Source organism: Manis javanica, chromosome 3 (genome assembly GCF_040802235.1).
Source record: "Manis javanica isolate MJ-LG chromosome 3, MJ_LKY, whole genome shotgun sequence".
Lineage (NCBI taxonomy): Eukaryota > Metazoa > Chordata > Mammalia > Pholidota > Manidae > Manis > Manis javanica.
Window position 1 is genome coordinate 146,785,374 of NC_133158.1, and position 24,145 is coordinate 146,809,518.

Genomic DNA, 24,145 nt, shown 5'->3' on the forward strand with positions numbered 1-24,145 from the left:
AAGAATCCTGGAAGAGTGGAGGGATGGGAGAAGCAAGCAAGGGAGAGGGGACACAGAGAGGCACTCTCGGTTTCTCTGCTTTCTAGGAGGGCTGGGACTCCCCTGAAGACTCAGTAGTATAACATGGTTAAGAAATAGAAGTCACACTGAAAGAAGCTGACAAAATTGAGCCCCTCAAGACAAGTGCTGAGAGGCTTGTGCAAAATGTAGAGGAGGGAACATGGGTTATAAAGTTAGATACAACAGAGCTTGATTTCTGGCTTTGCCAATTATGACCCTGAGCAAGAAATTTAGCCTTACTTGACCTATTTCTTCATGTGTAAAATTTTGAAAATGACACCTGCTTCACAGACAAGGTGCTTCACAGGCCACAGCTCTGTTAGACAGTACCTTTGTGCAAACTTGAAAATGGCCTGCACTCTGAGTTGGTGAATTAGAAAAGGTGCGCCCTCTCGGTGGGGGCAGACCTAAAGACAGAAGGCTTCGCAACAGGGTGGGGGTAGTGGTACCCTTATGCAAGAAAAGTGAGCCCCTTCCTCTGTGGCAAGTGGCCAGGAGAGCAGAGTGCAGGCCAGCTGTGACATCTGTCCTTCCACCGAGGGCCACAGTGATGCCGGCACCTTCCTCAGGGCAGCGTGAAGACAAGATTAGATCAGATCACGTCCACAGAAGCATGCCAAGGGGGCTGCACGACCTGCGGATTGTGTGGGAGAGCTTGAGAGGGGTAAGGGTAGGAGGAGGGCTGGAGAGAAGTGGGGGGGAGCCCGAGGGCACAGGCACGACTCGTCCTGGGCTCGTGTCATCTATGGGAAAGCAGGGAACTCCAAGAACTTCTTAAAATAATTTGCTAGATTTTGTGTTTATTTTTCTGGGGTGGGGATTTGTAGCTTTCAATTAAAAAAAATAGGGAGGACTAGGAAATTGAAAAAGAAGTTAATACTATGTGTGTGGACATGGAGATAAAACCCTTCTGTAGAGCCTAAAAAATATGCTTCTGGAAGGACAGGAAGCAACTAAGTAAACTTCATGAAGGTTAGAAAAATAGCTAGACAGAGAAATACAGACATGTACTTCTTTCATAGAATAATTTACACATAAGCAACTTGCTCCTAACTGGTTACAACTAAGCTTTTCCTTCAACAAAGCTCTTCACTAATCCCATCATGTATTCACAGGTAAATCACGGTGTTTCTCTATATTTTTTTCTTGGAGTTTGCCAAGATGGGGCTAATACAGCTCTTGGGAATGCATAGGGTGTGAGAGGTGTGACAAACTGCTGTGTGTTTTGATGATGTGGTTGTAGGCCACATGCTAACGCATAAACGAATTTCTCTAAGTGTTATACATGGGCAGTCTCCAAGCTTAAACACATATGTCCTTATAAAATATATTTGTAAGTTATAGGGAAATCCAAACATTTTGCCATAGAAATAATTTCCCATAAAAATGGAATTAGGCCTGCACACTAGCCCACCAGAACCCTATTTAATCCACAGTGCCTTTGAGTGGGGCGACAAATTAACAGTTCTAGGCAGAGTTCTGGCTCTGGCTGAAGGGACCATAACCCAGAAACATGAGAGCTGAGGGCTCACTTTACACAGAATTAAAAACCAGTCACACCTTTCCCTGGCACTGTCCCCGGTGCCTTGCTGCCTCCCTGCCCCTCACAAAGGAGACCCCTCTCTCCAGCCTCAGGGTGTCTGTGGCCAAGCTGGGCAGACCTTCCCTACCCACAGCATCTGTGATCTTGAAGGACCTACTTCTCTTCTTTCCAGTGGGGCCTCTTCTCCTAAAAGAGCTTCCTCAGATGAGGGTGGGAGAGAAAGCAGTCCATAATTAAACACATTTGTACTAATATATGAATTATTTCCTGGTCACTAACAACTTTCCTGCTCCAAATTCAGAAGTTCTGCTGCTTTTTTTCTAGCGTTGGTTCTGGCTTTTTACATCTTTGTTTCCTCTCTGCATAGCTTCTAAATTGCATGTATTTCATAATGGTCCAGGGGAACTTCAGCAAGGGCTCTGCTGTTAGGAGGAGGGTGCAGGAGGGGCGCTGTGTTTAGGGAAGCAAGCCGTCTGCCTGCCTGAGTTGAGGGAAGCACGCACTGTTGCAGGAGGGAGTTGGCCTTTGGCCTTTGGTGCACACATTTAGCAGCCTGGTTGGTCGCAGTTCTTCATGGTGGTGTAAAGCTGTAGAGCAGATCCCTGGGCACCGCCCAGCCCTACTGGACAAGAATATCTGCAGGTGTCACCAAACATCTCCTTTTTAAAAGTTTTCCCAGAGCCCAGCTTCTTATGGAGGGACTTTAGCATCTCCAGCTGCTTAGGGATGTCTCTACTTACAGGTTCTACCAGTGCTTCCAATCTCAGCTTCAAGAGCAAACTTGCTAAGCTGAGAGAGAGTTTACTGAAGGGAAGAAAGCAGAGAGAGGAAAGCCAAGTTCATGCATGAACCTTAAGGAATGTCTGCTGCCAGGTGATTGCAGGAGGGAAGGGCAAACACCAATAGAGAGGCAGGAAAGGGACAGAATAACACGTTTCCCCTGCAGCCAAGGAAGATAAAGTTTTAAGGCAGGTTTGGGCACTAATGTCAAACGCTTCTGAAAGGTCATTGTTCTTCTGGATGTCTTTTTAACTTGGCTTTTCTATGTCCCCTGTGGTTCAACATAGAGTAAGCCCCAGATATTTTGCTGCCATCCACTTGGTACAGACACTTAAAAAATACAAAAGCAACTGGCAGTGTGTGTGAGCTGAAGATTTTCATTTTTCTCATGTCTCTTAGGCTTAACTCTACAAAAAATGATCCTTTGATTAACATCAAAGCAGTAAATGACCCGACTTGCTTGCCTTGCCAATGCCATACCCAGCTCCAGAAGAAGGTTTCCACAGTGTCGCTCCTCTGCTTCAATCCCTTCAATGGTTTCTTTTCATTGCACTGAAACTACTACCCAAACCCCAAAAGGCCCACAAGGTTCTTCATGATCTGGCTGTTGCCTGCCTCATTCACAACAGTAGGCCTCCAGTCACACAGCCAGTTCCAAGAACTCACCAAATTCTTTGCCTGTGAGGCTCTTTCCAGGTTCTTGGCCTGGTGTGGGGAAGTTGGGGTTCCTCCTATGACCAGGATCCTCACTGAACTTAAACCACCTGATGATGTAACTGGCCTGTTGCTAGGCTACAGCTTCCACACCTTTAGGCAATAAGCTATTATGGCTCTATATAGAGAGCTCAGCCCAGTGCTCTGGGCAGAGGCAGAGATGCTGGTGCTCGACCTACTGCTGGGAGAACAAGCCGGGTAATAAACCCTTTCACCACAAAGAACGTTTTGCTGTCTATTTCTTTGGTCACATTGAATCCACAGCGAACTTGCCTGAGGCTGAAACCCATTGGCAAGACATCTAATAACTCCTATTGTCTGCCTTTATGCAACACTTTGGAAGTCATATTTATGACTTTCGTAAAAGAAGGGGAGTCTTTCAGTCTTCCCTACAATCCCCTTTACTTATGTCAGTCCATTATTACAATGTATAATTATTCTAGTTAGTTCTCTATTGTCTTTTATTTTTTTACTGTCTGTCTCTCCCATTAGAATGTAAGCTTCTTGAGGACAGGGATGTTTTAGATTAGATTCACTGTTGTAGCCCCAGGGTACATAGTACCTGGATGATAGTAAATGAGCAACAAATAATTGATGAATAATCTAATTAACCAAAGCAAGTCATTCATTCACTTAACAAATACTTATGGAACGGATACATGTGCCAGACTCTGAGGATACAATAAAGGATAAGGATCTAAATGTGACGGAGGACCAAGACAAAGGACAATGCTTTTGTCTAGGAGTCATCCTACTGTAATGTGATAACTTACTGGTACATAAGCACATTTTAATTTTCCTTATGTGACAGACATGTCAGTAAACTTGGCATCACCAAATGACTAAGTGTTACCATGCCTGCCGTGAGATAAAGTATAGAGAGCAGAAAAGGAAAAAGGGCAAGGGTATGAGAGAAAAAAAAGTTGGGGGAGGAAGGAGAGAAGGTAGTTCAGTGATGTCTCTATTGTCTGAAAACAAGAAATCATACTTCTCATTCAGCACTGATCACAGAAGGTAAGGTTAGAATCATACTAAATTTTTAAAAATGGTAAAACATATACATCCAGGTGAGTATGCTATTTCAAAGCAATCCATCAAGAAAGCCCTAGATATATTTTAATGATGTTATTAATCCTAAGCATTCATAAAACTGCCTTCTTCAAATTGCAGCCAGAGATAATTTATTAAGCACAGAAAAAAAATTTTATTTTATTTTTGATCGCAGATGGCATTTTCCAGGCTCATTTCCAATCATATTCACTGGACTTGCTTCACTGGACCTACTGAGATTATTTTAAAAATCAAATTTATTCCTAACGGGCAGAGTCATTGCACTGAGGATATTCTAAAACATGTACACTTAGGTCAATCCCCAGAAAAGAGTTGCAGAAATGTCTGAACAAAGATAGGATCTTTTCAGTGACGACTGTGAAGGAGACAGCGTTCATCTGGATAAAGTTAATCTAATTAATCTGATATCATTGAAAAGTATATTGCTCAGATAACCAAAGTTATAAACAGAGGACTGTAAAATTTTTTATTTTTTTCATGGTGTCTGTATCTCTTGTATAGAATATGTAGCTGATTTTAATCTTTCTGACTCAGGGCCATCATCGCGGCTGTCAATTATTAACCCATGTTATACATACAGGGAAGCTTAAGGTTATTAATATATGTGGGGTTATTTGTTCCTATTGTATATTGGGCAAACTGCAGTGCTTTTAAAGTTTTTTTTTTTTGCATTTATAGTTTTTCTCTCTTCTTTTGTATGGTCAGTCTTTCAGCTGACATTTCTTCTTGTTACTATTAGTGAAGTACAGCTCTTGGGAATTTCCTACTTATTGGTGCTTCTAAAATGCTATGGGCTGAGCAGCTACATAACTGAAATGACAGAGGTGGTGGGGTGGAATGAAGAGTCATATGCCTACAAGGTACATCATCTTTGCAAGAAGCAGGCTATAATTGGTGTGGCAGAATGAGGAAGAAATGGTGTGTGGCAATCAGCTCTGCAATTTTTCATCTTACTCAATCAAAGAACGCTAATGTTTATCATCCCAAGATCATAAATAAGACCAGAGATAAGACTTGCTTACCTGTGTATTAGCCTGGAGTAGAGACAACTATAACCTAGGGCAGAGTGGTGGAAGAAAGTTCTGAGACAATGAAACTGCTTCTAAGCTGTGTGCAACCTACTCTCATGGTCCCACTCCCAGACTCTTGCTCTGGGAGAAGATGGTGGCTCTTATAAAGAACTAAAAAAAAGATCACAAATCTCCTAAATTAGAAGCAGTCAAATATTCATAAGAGGAAATTAATAAAATAAAAAATAAAATAAAACATGATGGAAAGAATAAAAAACAAATAGCCAATTGTGCCTTCTGTGCCCAGAGAATAATAAAAGAAAAATCATTGCCCTTATGGAACTTGTGTTCTTCTGGAGTATAACAGTTATATCAATAAATGTAAATGGGATAATAACTTCTATTAAAGACTCCTGGATTTGCTAAAAACCAATAAAGTCAAAAGCAAAACTTGTACTATATATCAGATATCCATTTAAATCAAAAAGAGTCAGAAAGAATGAATAAAGACATACCAGACAAATGAAAACAAAGGAGAAAGAAAGTAGGGTTGATATAGTAAGTCCAAATAAGGTTATATTAAGTCCAAATAAAGTTAATTTAAAGACAAGTTAATAAACAAAAAAATCTAGGAAGGCTGGACAAATATGCTTCTTATGTCCTTGATGCTACCTCAACCCGAGAGGTATCTTTATGGAGAGTCCTCAGTAAGAAGTATTGACAAATAACAAACAGAAGGAAAGTAGGAGCCAATAAAAGGAACAAATGAAATAAAAAGATGTTGATCTGTTGGACTATGATAGAATCCACCAATTATTGGCTCGGGTGAAATTCAGTAGTATACATATCACACATTGTCTTTTTGATTCTTTTCAATAAATATCTAACACCAAATTCAATGTGGGTTCTATCTCTACTTTCACTAACTATGATGTTAAGTAAGTCATTTAACCAAATTGGGCTTCAGTTTAATCATTTGTAAAATGTGGTGGTGGGATCTGATGACCTTTCAGGTGAAATACATCTTTAATCCCGTGATTTCACAGTCATTAAAATATGTAGGACATGAAGTTTCAAATATATATGGAATACTGACTTAAACATAAAACGTCTTTACAAGAAATTATTCTTGACTTCACCTTTCACTTTTCAGTGTTACAACCTCTTCCTTTGTCTGATTCAGAAGAGTTTTGGTTCTCTCTAGTTCATTTTCTGCAAGGGTAATTCTTCTTTTTATGTCTTCTTTTTGCCTTTCTTTTGCAGTTAGTTCTTCCTGTAAAGTTTTATGTATTTGTTGACTAGCCACTAAAGAGTCTTCTTTTTCTTTAAGCAATTTAGTGTGTCTAAAATGGAATAGGAAAAAAATATACATTAGATATGATATTTTTATGGTTACCAAAGACATGAAAATACCATTTGAAACTAAAGACTGTAATTTTAACTTAAAAAAATTTAGGATGCTAAGAAAGCAGCTAGCTCTGTGATATTAAAATTTCCCACCTAGGAGAAAGCAAAATCAATGAATAGCTTCAAGATTTTATAAACTTGAATTAGGTATTGCATATGCAAAAATATAATAAGAAAAGTTATTTAATAACTTTTCTATATTTAATATTTATTTAATGAAGTTATATATAACTATTTTAAAATAAAATGTTATTTAAAATATGGTTTCAAATTCAATTACTAAAAATATTAATTAAAAATATGTGCAGTATATACCGTGACTCAGAAATAATGGATTCAAACTTCAGTTTTCTGAGTTCTCTTTGACAGTCATCAGCTTCATTATATTTATTCCTAAAACGATACAAAAGAGGTTCAGATATTTTATTTCAAAATAGCTAAAGTACAAATGTTTTCCTTTCTTTTAACATTGTTTCCCTTATTACCTTGCTTATTCTAGTTGTGATTATATATACAGATTATCTTTGAAACGAGAAATATATAGTCAAAGGGTATTTCTTTGCCAAAACCACCCCCAATCTGTTAGTCCAACTATATGTGTTTTTCTATATCATTATTATATTCATCCACAGAAAAAAATTCTTAGCATCTTCATATTATTATTTCTTTAAAGAAATAAACATTCAGTCTATTTCTATAGTGGCCAAGTAAACTCCTATTAGACTAATCTACATTTAATTAAAAAGTCTAAACTTTGGTTAATGTTAAAAAAGGAAAGGAAAGAAAAGAAAAACCCCTATGTGAAGGCATTAGAAAGTGGCAAAAAGCTGGAAGATTTTAAACCTGAGGGCAGGAGAACTAAAATTTGATAGAAAACTGGTAAAAAAAAAAAAAAAAAAAAACAACTCAGTCATTCCAGCCTGATGAACTAGGGAGTGTTTGGGGTAACTACAGCTGCTGGAAAGTGAAGAGTGAATACTGAGCAGAAGAAAGGGGGTCCCAGATACTGTGAATGAATGAACGCCTGAGCCTGGAACTATGCACAGTGCAGACTCCAAGCTGCCTCCTTAAAGACAAAGAACTGAACTGAGGTTTGAGCTGTTGCCTAGAGACAGAGTTTGCAGTTTGAGGCCAACCAAATTAATTGCCTGCTTATAGCCACATGATCCCCACACTCCACTCCCACCAACAACAAAATTTGGAGAAATATAGCAGAACCAGAATTTCTGTAACATAACATTCACAATGTCTAGAATATAACAAAAATTACTCAATTTAGGAAGAAACAGAAAAGCATGACCTATTCTCAAAAGACAGTTAATAGGGACTGACTTGGAGATGACCTAGATATTGAAATTATCTGACAAGGATATTTGAAGGAGCAATTATTGTAATTCTGCTCAAAGACATAAAGGAAAATCTACTCTAATTAGTGAAAAGATGACAAATCTCAGCAGAGAAATAGAAACCATTAAAAGGAACTAAATGAAAAGTCTAAAACTAAAATAAATAGTTGTCTTGATCTTATTTGAGTTTTAAACTCAAACGATTAATATAGTAAAAAGATTAATAGTCCAGTTTAAGATTGTATGGACCACTCCCTAATTAGTCATTATCTGACTATACCTTAAAATAGCTTATCAACTGTACAATGAAATATGCTAGAGTATCAATGGGTTTGCCACACTTGTAGAATCATTTTAATTTCTAATAAATAATTTATTTGCATCATGAACACGAACACTCATTTATTTTTAACCTTTTTATATGAAATATGATTAAATTGTAAGCTATATAGGATTACATAAAACTATTATGTAATGAATTATTATAAGGAGAAAACTCTTGTAACTATCATCCAAGTCAAAAAACAAAGCCTTACCAGTTCACCTAGAAAATTCATGTCCGGTACCAGTTACAGCCAACTCCCTCCTCCCTAAAATAACCATTTTCATAAAGTTGAAGGTAATCACTTTGATTTTCTTTGGAGTTTTGCTACCCAAGTTTTATCTCTGAACACTATACTTCAGTTTTACTTTTTCTGTTACAAACATGTTTCTTTTAAAAACATGTTTTTCCTTTATTATCCACCTTTTGTGAAATAGCTTTTTTATTAAGGTATTGTATTGATATACAATAAACTCCATACAACTTGATAGGTTTGATTTATGTACAAGCCCAGGAAACCATCAGCAGAAGGAAGAAGCTCACGAGCTTACACAGGGCCTTGATCTTGGTCTCAGTACCATTCCCATTCAAAGGAACCAGTACTGCTCAAGAGAAATGGCTGATTTCATGGCTAGGGCAGAGTAGGTATATCTGAAACATCTTTTTATGCCAGGAAGTAAGGAAATGCATATAAAAGATGGTTCTCACATCACAGAAGCCAGCTTGAAGGGGCTCCTACTGGCTAAGCCTAGGATGACCTGTGTACCAAAATACTGAGCACAGAAATAAATGATAAACAGTTGAAAAACATAGTTAGAGTTCATACCAATAATAAATGGTGGGAAGAAGAGATGTTCTTGCTTAAAGTAGAAGGCTGAGGGTTGACTAATAAATGGGAAGAGAAGGTTACAGTGGCAAAACTCATCCTTCAGCAACCACTGTGGTCTAGATTGGATACAGCAAAAATCATTAATGGATGCTATATCTAGGGAAAAATTTTGATGAGAAGCAGAGTATATACATGCATTTAGTCTCTTATAAACTGCTTACGAGTTGAAAGGGAACAAACCCCCCCAGTAATAATGCAGTGGAAAGTTGAGCAGCACCTGACCAGGTGATCAAAATTAACATCAGCAAGACAGGAGCCTCCAGATGTGATACCCTGAGAAGGGTCCATCCCTGTCTATGAGATTTTCTGGCTGACAGTACATATCTGTAATCCAATCAAGAGGAAACATCAGACCAATACAAAATGCAAAACATTTTTACTTAAGTATTAAGTGTTCTGTATTCTTCAAAAATGTCAATGTCATAAAAAGACAAAGATGGACTGGAAATACTCCAGATTTCAGGAAGCTAAAGGGATGTGCCAAGTAGGGTGACCTTACCTGTATTGTATGCTAGGAGAGAAAATGCTATATTTGGTCCGCTAACAAATTTGGAATAGGGATGGTAGATTAAAGTGTTGTATGTAAATTTATGAAACTAATTATCATGGTTTTGTGAAGTATCACCCTCCCAGGGAAAGACAAGATGAAGTATTTAGAGGTAAAATGTCATATTGTATATAACTCATCCTCAAATCCTTCAGGAAAAAAACTGTGTGTGTGTGTGTGTATGTGTGCGCGTGCACAGTGAGAGAGGGAGAAAGCAAACGGGTTAGAATGTTAATAACAGGTAAATATAAGTAAGGACCGTTTATTTGTGTGATCTTTGTACTATCATTGTATTTACAACTTTTTGTAAGTTGGAAATTATTTCCAAATAAAATGTTAGAAAAGAAAGAATAAAATATAAAGATTAACATACCACTAGAAAAGTGGGCAAAGGCTATGCTCAGGAGAGCCATAAAGGAAAGAGTATTAACAGCCAAATATACAAGGGTATAATTTTTCATCAGTTAAACTAGTAATTTTTTAAAAATTATAATACAAAGTATTGGCTAGGAAGTAGAGAAATGGGTATTCACGAACACTGTTGAGATTATAAATCAGTATAATCCCACTGGAAGATGATGAGTCCTTACGTATTTAAAAGTCTTAAAGTTATACACATTTGATTCTAACAAAAATTATCCTAAAGAGATAATTGTATGTAAGTAGAAAGATTTATCTATATGAATTTCAAAATACCTTAGTTATAAAAATGAAAGTTTTGGGTAATCTAAAAAATGAGGGGTTAGTAAATAAATTACAGTACCTCCACAGATTGGAATACTATATAGCCATGTATATAGTATTTTAATTACATATATATTATTTAATTATGTATATAAAATAACAATAATTATGTAATAATTATCATGTAATGACAAGGGAAAACATCCAGGATATATCACTAAGTAAAAATATGTTTAAAAATACACATTACTTTGAAAAATGGACTATAAGGATATATTAAAATAGAGCTATGTTGTTTTTTTGTGTGTGGGTATTCCAGTATTTTCCAATGCTTTACATATTTGCTTTAAAATCAAAGAAAAATGTTCTGTAAAAAATATTTTGAGATTCAGCAGCCCTACCACAATGTTCACTCTTTGTTCAGATTCTTACACACACTTTTCCATATCTAGAGGCAGGAACAATAGAACTTCTTTTATTTGTTATTTTACTATGTGTACAATTAACCTTGGCTGAGATTTTATTTTTAAAAACCTGTTCCCTCAGGGAGTCTACCATCCCAAGAACTCCTCTCTGACCAGCTCCCACCCGCACCCATACCCCATGCCAGTTAAGCCACTCTTTCTGTGTCTGCCCCTCACCACCCAATTCTCATCTTCACCTTCATTAGGGTGGGAGGAATTGGAAGGAGTAACAAGAACACCCCTACATCTCCTTAAACACTATACTGCTCCTTTTACTCTCAGCTAATAGTAATGATCCTTCTTCTTCAGCTGCTTTGAATAAACCTTCAGAAAGGCCCTTGTTGTCCCTGCTAATCAAAGTAAAGGAAATAAGATGAAATAATTGGATATTATCCCCTAATGTGAAAGGTAAGAGTCCATGTTCCAGCTGCCTTCTTGATATTTCCACTTTGCTGTCCAAAAGTTATCTCAACTCTAACAGATCAAAAGCTTTGTTTTTTGTTGTTCTCCCTTAGCCTTATATCGATTTCTTTTACAGATTTTCCCACTTCAACAAATGGCACCAACACAATAATCATACTAAAAGGTGAACACCTATGAGGGCTGTCCTCAAAGCAGCCCTCAGTGCCCTGTGACAGCTGAGAAAACTGAGACCAGAGAGATGAGAAGGGTGCCCAAGGGGACATAACAGCTAAGGAGCCGTGCTGGACATGGGCCCTGCAGCGCGGGTCTGCAGTGGCAGCTCGGTCACTCTATTCTGTTGCCTCTCAACTGTCTACCCTGCCGCTGAAAGTCCCCAAACCCCATCCTTTAGTCTCTCCTTTCCTTTGCAGCCTCCTTCCTCTCCAGCCACATCTCCTCAGTTAGTGAATCCTGTCAAATTGCTCCCTGACATATATTTCTTTCCATCACCACACTAAACCAGCCACTTCTCAAGCATGAAAGCACAGTCCCACCTGGTCTCCCTGACTGCTCCTGTACTCCCATTCCAGCCCATTCTCCATGTAGCAGCCATGCTGGCCTCTTCATACAAATCGGATCAGCTCACTCTCTTGCCAAAAATCTTCCAACAGTTTCCTTCCTGGACCTTGGCATAAATCCCAAATCCTCACTAGGCTCTGGACACATTGGTGCATTAATTTCTTACTGCTACTATAACAAATTACCACAAACTTAGTGTTTTAGAACAACAGAGGTTTATTATCTTACAGTTCTAAGGCAAAAAGTCCTAAAATCAAGATATCACAAGGGCTGTGTTATTCCAGGAAGCTCCCTAGGAGAATTTGTTTCCTTGCTGCTTGAGGCCACCTGTATTCCTTGGCTTGTGGCCCCTTCCTCTATCTTCAAATCACATCACTCCAACCTCTGCCTGCATCCTCACATTGACTGTGACTTTGACACCCTCTTGCTTTCCTCTTATAAGGACCTTTGTGATTACATTGGACCCACCCGAATAATCCAGGATAATCTCGCCATCTCAAAATCTTTAAATTAATCATATATGCAAAATCCCTTGTGTTATGTAGGGTAATGTATTTACATATTCCAGGGGTTAAGACCAGAAAACCTTTGGGAGCCATTATTCTGTCTTCCACAACTGGCCTTTTTCATGTTTCTTGAACTTGTAAAACTCACTCTCAAGAATTTAGGGCCCTGTCCATGACCTCTCCGCTTCCAGATGTTAGTGTGCTAGCACTGCTAGCTCCTTTCCTTACTTGAATCTTAACTCAAAGACCATCTGCTCAGGGATGTCACTCTTTCAAAAGTATACCACCCCTTCCCATCACTCATAATCTCCTATCCCTGCTTTATATTTTTGTAGCACTTAACATTACCTAAATTACCTAAACAGCCCTACTGGAACTTGTTGATCTTGCTGTATTTCAATATCTGGTGCCTGTAAGTGGTCATGGCACATAATCACTTCTCAATAACATTGTGTATTGAATGAGTGAATGAAGTAAATCTAGCCTGCTCAATCTAGGATCATGTGAAAAGTGAATCCATACTCTGACAGTGGAATGCCACCTGGCCACTTGCTTGCCAAGGCAAAAAGTTTTCATGAATGGCCAGAGAGGTAAGAGAAAAATCAGGAGAACAATATATGATGTTCCAAGAACAGACAAATTAACTAGGTCAAATGTTGCAGAGATGTTACATAAGAGCTTTACAAATTATATTTATGATGGTCAGAACCTGATTATTCCTCAAATTGTTAGTTAAATGAGGAGGCAGTTGCTGCTAATAAAATTAATGTATAATTAGATTCCAAAGGTCTCTAAATTAAGAAATATGTTTTATATGACCACTTTAGACATATTCATTAGTAACTAATGAATCATAAAACATTTTAAGTAAATTTTGTTCTTTTTATTATGTACGTGAAACTGAATGCATTCATGCTGTAAGCCATTTAACATTCTGTAAGTATATAGAGTAAAATATGTCTCTACACCCCACCCCCACTCTCACTTCCCCAGGGAACTGTTGTAATCCTCCTATTGATTCAATGCATTTAAACCCACATACATGTGTAGACATTCATGTGCTCTTTTAACATGAATAGAATAATTTTTCTAATCATATCTTTAATCTCTCAAATTCCTAATAGCTTTTCTCCCATAATAACATATTTTTTTATGGTTACAATCTTGGACTTTGGAGAATATCTTAACTTTGAAAATTTATCTTAACACCTTCTGTTTGCTACTTAACAATCTTGGGCTTTAAACTCTTACTGTGTGGGTTCAGAGCCATTTTTGGTGGGGGCTGGGGAAGGTGTTTCTCACACACCTGGTCACCTTTGGTTGGGTATTCACCCTCAGCCTTCAGAGCCTGTTTACCTGACTACTTTGCTGTTTGTTTTACCTGTGGGCTGTTCTGGAAGGTTGTGATAAAGGGGCAGGGAATGGTGAAGCCTGTCTTGGGGTGTGGACCCCTGGCCTCTCCTGGTTCAGAAGCTGCTGGGTTCCGCAGCTCCAGTCCGGGACGCCTTGCTTTATTCTGGGTGCAAATGCTGCTTCATACAGGGCCTGTTGAGGGAGCGGATTTGTGGAGAGGCCTTGACTGTAATATTCCAAATATGATTCCTCAGAGTGGGCTTCACTGGACCACCCGCATCAGAACTATGCAGGGAAGGCATTAGAAAGGCAGATTGCTTGGAGCCACCCCAGACCCAGGCGTAAAATCAGGACATCTGTGGGCATGGAGCCCAGAAACAGACCCTGGGATTGGAACTGTGGGGAGGTCGTACTGTAATACATGGCTCAGGAAGCTCCCAGCATTCTTCTACAGACTGGATTTTGAGAACCACTGTTTTGATCATTTGCCAGATCCCACTCCCTTCTCTTTGTGGTAACTGATTCCAAACAAAGGCCTACCTGTCCATGCCCACCACACAACTTGTTTTCCTCTAGGTTATTCCTTCATACAATTGATACATTTTATAATCTTTCCCATATATTCTCTTCCAGGAATTCCTAAAAATATCTCAGTATCTATAGAAGTCTTTCTTATTAGTCTTATTTATTTGTTTATCCTGATATACATTTAAAAGACTTACATATATAAATATGAAAGTAATAAAACTATATATCTAAGATTATATATCTCTCTATATATATTTAAAAGTAATAGTCACATTTCATAGCATCCATATTTTTCATTACCTCAGGGAGGTCTTCCCTAAATTAATCTAGATATTGTGGCACAACTGAAATTTCAGGAAGTTTCATCATCAACCTGTCAGAGCATCACTAACACTCCACCGCTTCTGCAAACATTACTGGTTACCTTCTGGACATGGACTCCAGCTCTCTTCCTGGCCGTCAGAGCTCCACTGCCATCTGTTCTCAGGATAAATCCTGCTTGGTCTAAGCTGTTGTGGTAGTCCTGGTCCCCCGACCAGTGATCCTCTTAGGAGAGGAATGTAAAGGGTTCCAGCCAAAGAGATGTAAGGAGAGGACAGTTTGGTGGCTTCTGGGCACTTTCGATCTCACTTCTACGGGAACACCAGAAAGGCTCCTCCTCTCGGAGGGGTTATGTTTGGATGTGGAACCAGGAACTGCAGCCATCTCTGGTTGCAAGGGACTCAGCCTTGGGGGAAACCAATGCTGAGGGCAGCAGGAGGGCAACAGAGAACAAGATCCTCAGGGACATTGCTGAGCTGCCGGTGGGGTCACTTGGAACCACTCTACCTCTGCGACCTTAGCATCCTTCTCATACAGTCTCTGTCATCAATTCTTAACAAGTTCTTATAAACTTGGAGAATATTTTCTTAAAAACTTCAGGAAAAAAAGAACCTGAATTTCATCCATTTAAAAATTGCCTCTTCCCCTTAAGTAAGAATCCACAAAACTTACATCCAAATATTTTAAAATCTTTAAACTAAAGGATTATCTTAAATTGGAGAGGTGAAACTCATTCCCAGCCCCACAAAGAATGAGGATTAAAAATATAAAAAAACGATTTCACAGCACCTTCCAATTTCTGGAAGTTCAAAAAGGGTTGGGTGTGTCTAGTAAATCTCCAGTTTATTAACAAATTGCATGTCACAATTTTTGAGTTAATTATTTTGACTTCAAATTTAATTTACCATAAGACAATGGCCAACTTGCAAATTTGGTTTTAACCCACACATAAAGTAGTGCTTATACACTACTGGGGAATCTCCTGAGCTCTGAGCACTCCAAGATGGGTCCCAGGCTCTGATCCCAAATGCCTACCCTACTCAGCTTCAGCCTGGGCACCAAGGAGGCAGACGGAGCAGAGATGGAAGAGCAAGGAACGGCAGCACAGAGCAAGGTCTCCAGCCGTTGGGGCCAGTTAGGTGGCTCCAGCTTTCATATGTCACATTTTCTAGAAATAGATAACCTGCCCATGTTCTAATTTTAAGTTCTTATGTAGACAGGAAGCACCAGTTTTATAAACTGAAACAACAGCATCATCATTTCTGCAACTGCATAGCAATTCTTTCCAGGTAATTCACTTGATGGCCTTTAGAGAGGTGGCATATTTCTCCCTCCAACCCCAATCTATTCTGATACTTACAACTTCCCAGCACTCACAAAGTATGTTAAAAATATGATTACAAAACATACCACAAAACGTGTTAATTTTAAATAGGTAGGCTCTTTGTATATATAGAGAATTCCATGCAAACTTATTCAGTAAAAATCAATCCATGTCACAACCAATGAGCTTTATTCTTCTTCCTCAGTATGCTTAGTACTGTGATTAGCTTTTCTCCTAACTTGCCAGGACGCTACTGTATTTGCTGAGTCTTGGCCTGGCCAAAAATTCCTTTTTAGCTTAACTGAGTACCAGCAATACCTCCCTATTCCCAGACTGTGCCCTCTTCACCTCTTGAGCTTCAAGGGGCCAAAGCCACACAGCAGCCACTGCGGCTGATGAGGGTACCCTCCACGTGAAACCTCTGCATGGCCAGAGCTCTCTGCTTGGCGTTACTAGAGGGTAGGAGCGATTTTTTTTTCCTGGCAATCACCACCTTGTTTCACTTTTTCATGTTTCTTCTTGAAACTTCCTGGGCCCAGTGGGCATCCAAGGACCCCCGTCCACTCGTTCCTTCAACCCCATCCCACAGATAGGTGAACTATTGCATCTACTATACTACTAACCACAGTGTTCTGAAGCATGCATATTTTTCTAGAACAAATTAGTTTTTGACAAATAATCCATACACTTTAATATGATAGGGCATTTTTGGAACTTTTTTCTTTGTATTGAGAATTTTATTAAACACATTGTCCTTAGGAGTAGTCCATAGTAGACACGACATTGGATTGCTGAGCATTCTAAATATTTATATTTCTTATTAGGTTCATCCTTCTAAAATATAGGAACTAAAAACCAGAGCAACCAGATTATATACCACAAAGTTGAGAGTTTATTTCCTTTTCAAAGATTACATAAGTTCTATTTTAGTGTATAATTATAGATGTACTATATTTATACTTTAAAGTAATTTTTGGAACTTCAGAAATAAATTCATTTTTAAAAGAAATGTGCTCTGGATATTTTAAAAGGGCATTTTCTTATCATTTGTTTCCCAATAGTTTCTTCCAACATATAAAGTATAAGTACTCCAGCATTTCAAAGACACTCAGCTATCTTTTGAACCTAAAATTGGAAATTTTAAGGAACAACTTCAATGTAGTTTTTTTCCGGACAGATAACAAAGAGACATTAATAAGAGAAAAAGTTCAGAAAATATTTCACATTACACTACTACATTTGAACAACTAACTAGAGAAAGCTTTAATACAGATGTGTAAGTTTCTTACTGAGGGAAAGAAATACTTCATGTATTTAAAAACATTGGTCCTTCAATATACAATGTATGCCAGAAAAGTAGCTGAAAAAAGCAGCAGTATATCATACCCACTGCCAAAAGTCAAAAAGAACACATTGGGGGTCTTTCTAAATTCTTATAGGCGGTTTAATGTTCCCCATCTTACATGAGTTTTTCTTTATAGTTGTCCAACTTGGCCGTGGCCTTCTGAAGTCTGAGCCCAAGGGCCTCTACTTGACATTGTAAATCTGAAATGACACAATGTTTCCATCTGATTAGTACAAGTTAAGTGTTCAGATATTTTCATAGAGTAAACCACATTCTTAAAGATGCCACTCAACTCCTGAAGAACAATGCACCTGTTTATTTCACTTTGCCTGGATGACCATATGCAGCTCATCCCTACTCTGAAACCCCATGTAATTGATGGGTTTGGGGCAGACCCAATTTACTGGCCTATTTCAGCCCCCAACCTCATGCTCATTTTCAAACAGTTTATGGGCTAAATTTTACAAATGTTTCCAAGGGAAATTTACGTAGCTGACACACATATGAACTTCTGATCATGTGACTCACTTCTGAAACACTCGATTGCCTGAGCTAGGGCTAGCTCTTGTGGCCGGGAACTGAGAGGTATTGCTGAGGCCTCCTAGTAGAAATGAAATAGACAAACCATGTGCAAAGCTCCCAGTAAAGAATCTGTTAACTCTGGGTAGCATCTAATAGGCATTTTAATGATGTCCAAAGCCAAGAAAATACAAGCAGAAAATTGGCTTCCATAGAGACTTGAACTGGGGAATTCAAGCAGTGTTTGAGGACGATTATTCAAGCAGCCGTGTCTAACATGTGTGTGGATGCAGAACTGAAACTAAAGCAGAAGAACAAAGGGCTTGAATGATCTGCGTCCTGCCCTTGGCCTGTGTGTGGGAACTGTGATCCGAACCCCAGTCCCAGTGGTGACACTTGTTGGCGCTCTTTTTGGGAATAAAGTGGAAAACAAACTTACACAGATGGACTAACTGCTTTCTATGAAGAAAATAAGTTTAAAACATTGGAATCGTAAAATTTCTATGCTCCAACTCCTCACGTTTTAATACCATTTTTCACAATAAAGTTTAAAACCTTTATGCATCCAAACAAATACATAAAATTTCTATATATATCTTCTCTCTGCCTTCTCAAGCCAGTTCCTTAAATCAAAAATAAATTCACTCAAAACAAATGTTTTAATTAGAACCTACTAGATATTGGTAAAATTCTTATGCTAATCCAGTACATTCACATACATTATTTAATTTCACCTCTCAAATTGCCCCATTTTTCAGAAGGAAAAAAAATGAGATCCTTTCTTAGTCTCTTGCCTGGTATCTTACAATGAGTAAATGCATTAGCCAGCAGTCAAACTGACTGAAGGCTTTAAACTCAGCTGAGGAGATTAATTTGAGAGGCTGGTCCCTTGAAATAACGTTCAATATGGACTTACTTGATTGATGACAATTGTGGGGTATATCATTTCCATTTATCAAGTGATACCATTATATGAGAGAAAAGATAAAATTACATACAATGGAGAATTTATCTTTGGTATAACCTTTTGCAACAAGGCAGTCTCTTATGAGTATTATGTAAAGTGTTGCTTTATTAAGTTCATGCAGGCTTGCAGAGGAGCTCTATGCACACAGGCACAACCAAGAGATTTTGACCCATCCTCTGAAGAATAAATAAGGATAGAAGTTAATGTTTGTTGATGGTGTTCTATGTCCAGGCACTGTGCAAAGTGCTATCTCCTGTATCATTTGATTCGTAGTCATAACAGCCATGAAAAACATACAGGTTTTATTTTTACCAGTGAAGACTGTAAGAGCCCAAGTAATTAACTAAATTATCAAAGGTCACATAGCTAGTTAGAAGTGATCTTGTGATTCAAACTCAGATTGGCCTCATCCCAAAGTCCTTACTTTCTCTCTTACCTGGACTCTCAAAATAGAAAAAGCACAGGGAGACATGATATTTGTCTGTGAAAGTGTGGTTAGTGTGGCTATAAATCTGTTTAGCATATCTCAGAATCTTTAAAGAGGTACACCTAAGACAAATGAAAGGGATTATTTTACATAAAATATGTACTAAATTGGTGGAATGTCTAACTCCAAGAGGTCGGTTTAATTTTAATTTTTGAGAGTTTAAAATTAATATATTATAATTAATGGACAACATTAAGGCAAGTATGGTATTACTGTGATGGACTTTGTGAGAATGCCGTACAAGAGGACAATTATGGCTTCCTAGTAAATATCCCTCTGTGCTTTGGGCAGGATATAATCTTAAACTATGAAGCATGGGTCTGAGCACATGTGATAAAATTTTGTGTTATCATTTATAAATTCAGTTATTGTAAGAGGAAGAATTGATTATCTTGAAAATAAACTTGAAAGAACTGGTACTTGATATATGAATTTTATGCAGTTAATTCTCAGTTACCTGATAATTAGTAGAATATGATCCAGTAATAAAGGAAGCTAATTCAAAACCCATTTTTATAGCACTGGAAAGTATTGTTAGGCTCATATTTGAATATACTTGTGCATCATAGTTCCAGAATTTACTTGATTTTAAGGAAAATAACCTACACAATCATGACCCAACTCAAAAAAGGAAAAGTTATAGTTTCCAGTATTATTCTCTCTGCCTACCTACCTAAAGCTCCCTTTCCCCTTATTTCAAGCTAAGCATAGATAACTTAGTTTTTAATCCACAGTACCTAATGAGTAGAGAAGCCACTTCATTCAAATTATTCACTATATATTTACAGCAGCACTATATATTTACAGGGAAAGGAAACTCAATGTTTTAGTTTAAAATACAGAAACCTCTGAAGGCAGTGGCATGAAGTTAAAAGAAGTGGGAAATACACGTAATGTCAACAAAAAAATCACTTTATATAAGCAGAGAAGATACCACATAGAATTGAGAAAAGTAGATTCATTATGAATAATCCATAACATAAACAGCCCATCAATGTATAATTAGGAGTTGATTAATATATTTTCCATGGCTGTTTTCTTACTTTTGGTTATATTTTCTCTAATAAAGAAGTGCTAATAATTATTTTAAAAATACATAGTACATATCTTTACTATTCTGCATAAGGCACAAATATCCTATTGGCTTATTACTGGTTCTGGTAGACTAGTAGAGTCTTTTTGTTTTTGGAAGCAAAGTACCCAGTTCCTCTCTTTAACAAGTAAAGAAACACAGGAAAAGCAGCAGAGAGATTAAGCCACCTGCACAAGACAGCTCCTTCAGTTCCTGAGGCAAGGAGTTCTTAAATAAGTGTATTGTTCTGTGCAGCCCTTCTCTATAGCTAAATAATTCAACTTCAATTTTCTGTCATTCAGCATGACATTGGATTATGAGGCAAAAGGCCCTGAATGCCTACAAAAAGAAAGGAAGCATTGGCTTTAAACACTATGCAGATGTAAGGCGGAACCCATGGAAACAATCCAAAATTTACAACAGCAAATTCTACTATGATGTGACTGCGTTTTTGCAGATATTAAATAAGAAGCAAATGATTTTAAATGAACAAGACAGAAAGGAGCTCTTAGTCTCTCTTTATATGAAGCCAGCTGCTCATTGGATAGCATTACACAGGCATCAGATTTGGGATAATTAGTCATTAAAGAGAATGCTGTTATTCCTAAAGGTTTCTAGGAACTACAAATACAAAAGGTATTCATAGTTAGCTGTTTTATAGGGTATAAAACTTTACAGTCACTTGAAGGGTATAACAAGTTAGTATGATGCTTGAGAAAACAATCAATAAACCCTGTATAATGGAAAAATATTTTAAGCTTAAAACTTTTTGGATAAAAAAAAACACTAGACAAATTAAAAATCTGGTTCAAAGGGCTATATGGAGGAAAATGATTCCAGATTCAAGTAGTACAATGCAAAACAACCAGGCAGAAGAATTGGCTCCTAGATCGAGACCCAGGGTAAATTTTTTTAATGAGATTGAAGGCTGTATATTTTTTAATACTAGAGGTAACTGAAGAAAAGGAAAAAGAAAAGCTCCTCATTCTTTTAATACATTTCTAAGACAGTATAACAGAGGTTTAGTGCATGAACTCTAAAGTCAGACTGCCTAATTTTCAATCCTGGTTCTGCTTCCTACTAGCTGTGTGTGACTTTAGGCACTTTCACTTCCTTATCTATAAAATGGTTGCTACAGCATAGGATGGTACTGAGAATTCATTGGTTTAATACATGTACAGAGGAGAACAGTGCCAGGCACTATGTAACTGTTAGCTCGTATCATTGGTGGTGGGAGTAAGGCCACGCCTCCCAGCCCCAACTTCTGCTCTGAGTCTCATCACTTCTCACCTTGGGGACCTTGTTCTTGCAGCTGGACCTGGTGTCACCAGTGGTTATCTTTGTATGGGGAAGGGTAAAAAAAACGTGTATTTCTCTTTAACAATCTATAGAGTAACTATGGCAAAATATTAAAACTTAAATATGCATGATGGTCTCACACATATTTGTTATGTTATTCTCTGTATTTGTCTGTGCCTGACGTATTTTAAAGATATATTATTTAGAGAGGGGTCTTGATTGCAGTCAAGGATGATAGTGTGTTCTGTACCAAGGAGTCTAACCAACTCAGTTAGTTCTGTGTGTCCAAGGTACAGAAGAAAACAAGGGAAGGAGAACTTGGTGGAGGTGGGAGGGATGAGGTTGAAACTAATTAAAGACAATCTGATTGTGTGAATAAGCACAGAAATGCAGTTGTTGTTTGCAGGGATGTGGTTAATAAGGAGAGTTGTTGATTTTGTGTTTGTTTTAAGATATTGTGACATACTTATTTGCATTTGGGAATAATCCACTTTAGAGGGCATCCACACCTGTGAATTTAATGTATGCCTCCTAATTTGTTTCTTATGTGTGAAAAAATAGCACTTTTTGCATGTGGTTAAAAAAAAACTATATAAATGGTATTAAGCTATAAATCTCATTTTAATTCTTACTTTTCTTTATTACACATTATGTTTTTGAGGCATATCCATGCAGTTACACAGAGATATGATTCATACCTTTCTACTATCTGATATTTACTTGTGTGCACATACCACATTTTACTGATCTAGTCCAATAGTGAGGGAACCTAAGTTGCTTGTAGCATTGCATCACCACAAATAATCCTGCAATAAAAGCTATTTATCCATCTTTTTGGGTATTTATGGGGAAGTTTTTCTTCAGTATTCCCAAAGCAAACTCATGAGTCACAGGCATATACATACTTAAATAGTGCCAAATGGTTCCCAGGAGGGAGGCACCAGCTGACACGACCAACTCACTGAATGAAGGTTCCTGCTTTCCTAACACTTATTAGAGTTATCTTAGAAAATTTTGTTTTGCCAATCCATAGGGTGCAAAGTAGGTCTCATTGTTAGTTTAATTTTCAGTTCTCTGCTTACTATTGAAGCTGATCTTCTCATTTTATACTTCTACGTAATTCATGTTTCCCTTTTTATGATTTGCCTTTTCCCCAGTCTCTTTGCCATCCATTCCAATTGAACTTTCTTTTCTACTCCTCCACAGAAATAGATCTTTTTCAGGTTACATATGGCTTCCTATATTGGCAGTTCCAAAATTTAATTCTATGTTCTTACATAATCAAATTTCAGCAGCATTTGACACAATTGTTTACTTCCTCTTTGAAACATTCCTCTGGTCTCCATATACTACACTCTCCTGTTTTCTTCTACCTCATTGGCTATTACTTCTTAGTCTCTATTGATGATTCTCATTCTCTGATATACTGTAAATGTTGGGAAGCACCAGGGTTCAGTCCTACACCCTTTCTCTCTACCTGCATTTTCTCTCTAGCAGATCTCATCTAGGACTAAGCTTTCCTAGCATTAATCTATATTAATATTAGCTAGGCTTTGAATAGCATTAATATAAAGGTGTCTTCCATCATCATCATCACAGCTAGTAAGTGTTGATACTTATTATGTGCCAGGCACTATTTTCTAAGTTCATTACACTCATTTAATCTTCACAATATAAACTAACTAGAATGTATGTTCTATGAGACCAGGAAACCTATCTTACATTCTTGTTGTTGGGACCTGGAAGGTACTCAAAAAATAATTGTTGAAAGAATGAATGAAATTTTATAGATACCAGAAATAAGAATGCTAGCAAATAAATGTTTAAAATTATGTACCCAAGATTAAAATGTATGGAACAGAAAAAGTTGTTCAGTTTCATTGATAATATCTAAGATGTGCCTTGCCATTAAAATGCAACTTTCTTATAAACATGTTATTTTATTTCAGTAGACATTTATTGAATACCAACTCTGTTATAGGTAGGGTTCACGCTAGCTAGATTCAGTGTATAAATATCAGATATCAATATTCCTTTGTCCTTAGAGAAATTATAATCAAATGCCCTATTTTGCCTTCATGAAGGATAAATTGTGCTTTAGATAACAATATCAAGCAACTCCTTTAAATTTAAATCTGTTTCATTTTTCCAACATTTTAAATGATTTTATTTAATTAGATGGTTGGTTAATTATGTGGCTGAAATTGTGGGATTTCTGATCAGATATAACTGATGTAAATGAACATAATCAGTATGCTGCAATTAGATGGCATTTGTATGTATGTATTTGTATCACAGTCTGATGAGCTTAACCCTTTACAAATGTAATATCTCACTTAAATTTTTTAAATTAGCATTAACAGAGAAAACCTGTGCAGAAGTAAGAATATATACCAATAATAGTAGAAAGTTCTTTAATGAGTATTCAACTATATCAATTACAAATTAACATACTTTAACTTTAGCAAACATTTTTACAAAGCTCAGATGGTGATACACCCCCTTGGAAAATTCATTTCATTTTAGAGTTTATATTTCAGAGGTTTGATTCACATCTATTCTGAAACAAGTGTATGTGAAGTACATTAACATATTCTGCATAATTT

At 37.3% G+C, this 24,145-nt stretch overlaps 1 protein-coding gene across 4 annotated transcripts in view; it reads right to left on the reverse strand.

The window, feature by feature from the left end:
* The window catches only part of LEKR1 (leucine, glutamate and lysine rich 1), a 191,223-nt gene that overhangs the window by 43,229 nt on the left and 123,849 nt on the right, over positions 1 to 24,145 (reverse strand). For all 4 annotated transcript variants that reach the window (XM_073232180.1, XM_036997927.2, XM_073232179.1 and 1 more), the window contains exons 7-9: positions 17,314 to 17,395; positions 6,901 to 6,978; positions 6,318 to 6,521 (exon numbers count right to left, since the gene is read on the reverse strand). In XM_073232180.1, coding sequence (XP_073088281.1) covers positions 6,318 to 6,521; positions 6,901 to 6,978; positions 17,314 to 17,395 — 364 coding nt within the window. The remainder of the gene's footprint in view (positions 1 to 6,317; positions 6,522 to 6,900; positions 6,979 to 17,313; positions 17,396 to 24,145) is intronic.